Below are 6,000 nucleotides of genomic sequence, written 5' to 3' on the forward strand. Positions count from 1 at the left end.
TTGCTGGTAATTGGTGTATGAGTAGATCAACTGCATAAATATCTATCGCACTATTTTGAAACTCCAAACCTATATTTACAGTATAGTTGCTACGTAACCATGTCACATAGGAAAGGTGGAAATCAATTCCCTATTCGCCGTTCTGATAAGGTTCAAAAAGAGCAATTCAAATTTTGATTTGCACAGCCGATGCTGTTTGATTGCTCAAACCCAACATGCTCAAACCACAAGCGTTTAGCAAATAAATACTTTAGAAAACCTCTCGCCTCACGTTTCTGAAGAAACAAACCATCCAACCCTGCAGAATCCCCTGATTTGTTTGTGAGAACATCGGAGATGGAGCCTCCTGCTCAGGAGGAGGTCTGATCCTATCCTTTTAATTCCATCACTACTTTGGATGTTAGTGTGAAAGCGAGATCTAAATGGGAGATTAGTTTTACAAGGCAAAGAGTCTATCACACTACATTTTATGCAACATATTGCCCACATACACAGACACCATGTTGGATTAGCTAATTATTAATTAAAAAGGGATTGTATTAGTATCTTACCCATCTAAACAACCTCAGGTTGGAGAAACAGTGTAATTGTGACTAGAGTTACAGTTTCAAATAATTTGTAGCTGTGTAACGAATTAATGACAACAATCTTTCATAAACTTTTCACAGCCGTCAAGTTTGCACTAACTTTTGATCCATGTTGAAGAAGTTCATGGCTATTATACGTGTCTATATAATACATCTGTTTTCCTTGTGTTTAAGCCCTTGTCTGTCTGCTCACACAAACTTGCATTTTAATGTTTCCAAACTCTCAACTATGCTGCTATTATTTACAAGCAAAGCAAGTTACCAATAACTCTATATTTTTCATGTCAGACACCTTAAAATTACTACCAGACTGGTGTTTCTTTTTGGTAAAGCCCTGATTTGGTTTAAATAATCAGACGGTAAAACGTTCTCATGTAATTAAAAGACAGAAGTGACTTCATTAAGCTGCGGCTGATTGTTTCTGCTGTATAAACGCTCCCTCCATGCCTTCAAACAACTCCTGTAGACACAAACAACAATGTAGGAGCACCTCAGATCATTAAGACATTACGACTCAGATTTTATTGCTACAATTAAAGCAAAGAAGAAGGTGATATAGTCAAACTGAATTTGAAGGGAAAGGCATATGTAATCAATAACAAGTCCCCCACAAAGACAAATGTATGCATGTACACGAGTGAGTCAGTGTGTGGCAATGGACACAGATATTAAAATACTGCAAGTGCCACTCTTTCAACTTTAAGAGTAAAGATTCCTGCATTAAAACACAAAAGTTGGTCCTAAAAGTTCCTCTACTTACATATTTTTGTTTAGCAGATAATCGAGCGCAGTTTATGGCACACCAGGGACATCTGTGCTCTGTTTAAGGTCATCATGTAAACATCAGTACTGTGAAGTTTGGAGTTGTTTATTGGTATTACTGCACAAAGCTGAGAGAACATTCAAAGAACCTCAGAGATGAATTGTAGCTCATTCGCTTCCAGCTCCGTGTAGGTTTTTAATCTGACTCCCATAGGATTGGCTTCACTCTGCATGGCTTTATTTCAATTAACCTTTCAACTCCTCCTCACTACAGTAACTCTGTTACCATTGCCACTCTATCAAGCTCAATTTACGATTTGCTGTAAAGGTCATGGTTTTCTGCAGTTACAGTTCAGTTTTCACTTCTCAGCTAAAGCCAGTGTTTTGTGCACAGGTTGTGTTTTTAAAATCAATGCAACGCTAGCCCTTTAAATCTTTACTTTTTTGCAGATTTCAGACTTTAATTGGATGGATTAGATATTTAATGTTTATCTTTTGGTGGAAAAATAGGCAAACAAAAAGTTCTATTAAGACTGTGCTGGTGTGTTTCTGTATTTGAAATTGCTCAGCATTTATTCATCTAAATGTAATTGCTCCACCACAACTAAGTAACAAAATTATGAAATATGAACTTTAGGTTTTAAAAATGTATCACCAACAAGCAAAGATGTTCTGTCAGTGGAGCTTTCTTTCCAAACATGAATCTAAGTTACATAACTCATCATACTCCAGAATTAGTCGGGGCTTTTAAGCTGCCTCTAAATCAAAGAAACTTCCAGAACTACCTCATCACAACACCAAGTCTGTGAGAAACTTCCTGTATGCAGAAATACAAGGTTGATAGCAAGTTATGACTCGATCCACAATAAATTGTGGCACCACGCAGCAGTATGGTCAGAAACATATTTTCATAAACCGTTGTGAGATCCTGCTCGCTCGGTGCTTTTTATTTATATTTTTTACATTTAGAACTGCGACATTTTTCACATCTGATTACTCACATTAAATGCATTCTAATATAACAGCACCCCCTAAAAATGCAGAAAACCATTAATGCACCAGATTGCCTCAAATCTCTCTAGCACAGAAACAAACAGCTATACAAAAAAATACAGTAAAAAGAATAAAAATAAAAAATTCTGCTCAACTATAATTGACTAGAGGGAAATCTATAAACAGTGTTTGACCTGGCAGATCAAACTGCAAAAATAAATCAGCAGTGTAATAAAATAGTAATGCAAATTACTAGGACCTTAAGAGACTTGATCTACTTCTTATCGGCATTTGTATCCATCCAAGATCTTCCCTGCAGCAGCTTGAATATGATAATCAAATTATGTAATGATGTTGTGCTTAACAGTCCAAATATCTGAAGGCACCAGAGTATCACTCCTATTAAGGCAGGGTGTCTATTACATAAACACTACCAGTGCAACCTTAATTGGATCTACAGTAAACATGAATGCCAGGACAGAAAAGCTGCTGTGGCAGTTCCACACATTATAGGAAGAATAAATGAAGTCTTATGTTTTTTTTTTTTTTTTTTTTTTATGAATAGCATCAAAACAAACCACGCAACCAAACTAACAATTATATGTCTGTTTTGTTTGACAGAAGAACAGCTGTGCTGAGTCAGCTCGCCTCACAGAATATCCAGTTCCATGCTCACACAAAGAGAAACGAGGCAGAATGACATCCACACCTTTGGGCTGCTTATCTTTAAGTGTACGAATCTATTCCAACACCGGATACAGTAAGTAATTTTGTCCCCTTAGAGAAGGCGGACAACAACTACATGCATGACAACAAAACAGTAACAAAAGGGGCATGTGGATGCATTTGGAGGAAATAAAATGGCTTAAAAAATAGGGGAGAAGAGCCCAGCATTGTGTTTCTGCCAGGCAACACCGATCATGCCAAACTATGACGTTATTACACGTGGAATTGATCCACACAAGCCAACCTTGATGGAGGTTTGGCCTCATTCATGAGACTGAGCTCACGCCAAGATAAATTGATCCATCCAATACTTGATAGTTGCATGCAGATCATTCAGAACTGCATAAGAGGCAAATGTGGTAAAACTGAGGGAGTTAGCGGTACAAAACGAATCAGATTGAAACCGGACGCCCTTATCTTAAAGCATCACGAGCTGCAATGACCAAGCAGCCAAATCTTGTTAACTGGTAACTATGCAACAAAGATGCACTTCCAAAGCATAGGAACTTCAGGGAAGGAAATCTGATAGCTCAAGCTATGAAAAACTGAGTCATGCACCGGTAGTCTATGTAGGAACATCATTTAAAATTCCAAGCAATAGTGAGGCACATTTCTCAATTATTTATGCCACAAGCTTTCATTCAGAGGCCACATCAACAAGGGAAACAAGTTCCAATTAATATTTTTTGTGTTCAACAATCATTTAATGTTTTATTTTTTCCATGCATAATATACATGCAAAGTAGATATTACAATTAACCTTTTTGTAATTGGAGGAAAACCCTTCGTGTTTAAATGCATGCACTCTGACCGGCAGAAAATAGTGTGCATATTATTTATTATTACTAATCTAACAAAAACTTACTTTATCAATGCCAGGACACTCAGCTATCTTAAAATGTACAATCTCATTCCTTCCAGATTATATTCGATTTGATGGGGAAACTCAAAGCTTCATCTAGCTTTGATATTTTATGCATGCCCACAGTTCTGCATTTGACTCACAGTCAAAAGTGACACCAGGACGAATGTTTTCATTCTAATTACAAATAGAGAATTCACTTTTTTTATTATTAGCATTTGTTTTTGCTCAATTTGTTTCACACAAAGGCTGAACTGGATTCTGACATGTTAATATTGTAACGGAGCCGTTATGACTTGCATGCATGCTATGGGAAACACAGAGTGTGTGACACTCAAAGCATGAATGAAACATGGAAAACATATAATTTAGATGAAGAAATATGCCGCATCTGGTCACATTTAAAAGCATTTCTAATTAATCCCCTTTACGTCAGTGTGATGAACTATAACACTTTGGCGTGTCTCAGTAGCAAACGTATTAAATAATCAGCTGTCTAGGAGCCGGAGTCTCTCTATGAACTATCAGGCTTCTGGAGTTGGAGGAGGCTTTCAGTAATAAACACTGGAGTGATGTTTTGTATCATAATTACGACCAGCATATAAACAGCTGATCATTTAAAAGCTTTACTAACTTCAACTTAAGAAGCTGAGGCATGACAATGCAGTTTATTAATAGCTGCTTTTGTCACGATTCTTGCAAATCGGTTTTAGATCTTGGGGACTCTGGACACATAATACCGTTTACAATTTTGACGTCAGACAAGATGACGTCAGAATCGGTGTACTTACGGATCTTGCTAAGTTGATATCTCTGTAAAGTAATCTGAAACATGCCACGGTGTTGTTTACCTTTTTCATGCTTCTGCACGTGTTTTAGACATGCACTGGGAACTATCAATCCGGAATACACGACCAACTTGATTTGACGGGGGGTTAATAGTTAAAAATCTTAGCTCTATCTGAACAAGAACAAAAAGTCCAAGTCTAACTTTCCTCCATGGCATAAACAAAATGCCTTAGATGTGAAGTGGGCTGCAGGAAGAAGTGAGCCCGTTTGCTCCGTCATGCTGGACAAACATGCAGAGTCTGGCTCCTTACCTGTAAATGCCCCTGGTACATATTGAGCACACAGTCGGTCGCCGATCCTTCCCTTAGCGGATCTCTGGGCTTCTTCCTTCACTTGAAGCGGGCAGGGGAGAGCTTGTCGGGCCGGGGCAGTTCACAATCAGAAGCGGCAGGATAGTTTTTGGGGCAGGGTTTCCCAGAAGGAGCAGACAGAGTGGAGCTTTCCTCCTCTGAGGTGCTGAAACTGACACTTTTTTCCCTCCCCGCGCTTATCCAGGATTTGACACAGAAGCGCCCCAGGAGCGAGGAGCGCGACGCCGGACCGAACTTTAAAGAAAAGGTGCAGAATCCTCACTGCGTCCTAATAGTTTTGCGCCGCTATGTAATAAACAAGATATAGGCTTTAAGGGGGGGGAAAAAATAAATAAAATTAAATAAAAAAAATAAAACATTAAAGACAATTCAGGTCTTCATTGTGAGCGCTCTCCAGCGTGTCTCCCCCTCCCCTCCTCTCTCCGCTAAATGTTTTGACGCGTCTCCCGGATAATGCTCCTCTTATAGCGTGCTCCTCTTTCCTGTTTGCCAACCCGTCCCTCCGGAGCCTCCTCCAGTGCTGACGCACTCGCTCCACAAGGAGGCACGCAAGCACACCTCCATCTGCCTTCAAAGCACAATATTCAAAGAAGAAACTTATCCAACTCCCGAAACATGCATGTGTATAATTTAAACGACAAAATGTTCTGCGTGGATGAAGGCTGTTGAAACACTGTGCATTATTCCACGCCATGTAATGCACAAATCAGCCCCGTTTTCTTTTTGCTAATTAGTGGGAGAAATAATTGCATAACCAAAATCACAAAAGATACCTAATTTCCAGGAAGCTAATTACGAGCAAGAAGCAGGACAGAAGTTAGCCTGCAGTATTTATTTATGCAACAAAGGCAGATGTGCTGTTTTAACTCAAGTGTTTCAGTTTTTCCATATGGGTTTATACTCCAAGTAG

General features: G+C 38.9%; 1 protein-coding gene across 4 annotated transcripts in view; it reads right to left on the reverse strand.

Moving 5' to 3' along the window:
• pex5la (peroxisomal biogenesis factor 5-like a) overlaps nucleotides 1-5,794 on the reverse strand; it is an 82,594-nt gene extending 76,800 nt beyond the window's left edge. For 2 of the 4 annotated variants that reach the window (XM_081606360.1, XM_081606359.1), the window contains exon 1: nucleotides 5,031-5,789. In XM_081606360.1, the coding sequence (XP_081462486.1) occupies nucleotides 5,031-5,051 (21 nt within the window). In that variant the 5' untranslated portion in view covers nucleotides 5,052-5,789. Of the gene's footprint in view, nucleotides 1-5,030 lie in introns of all 4 variants that reach the window. The other 2 variants (XM_081606357.1, XM_081606358.1) reach the window with 2 other exon arrangements.
• Between the last annotated feature and the right edge of the window lie 206 nt (nucleotides 5,795-6,000).

The sequence above is a fragment of the Poecilia reticulata genome, chromosome 4 (genome assembly GCF_904066995.2).
Source record: "Poecilia reticulata chromosome 4, P_reticulata-male-v2, whole genome shotgun sequence".
NCBI lineage: Eukaryota > Metazoa > Chordata > Actinopteri > Cyprinodontiformes > Poeciliidae > Poecilia > Poecilia reticulata.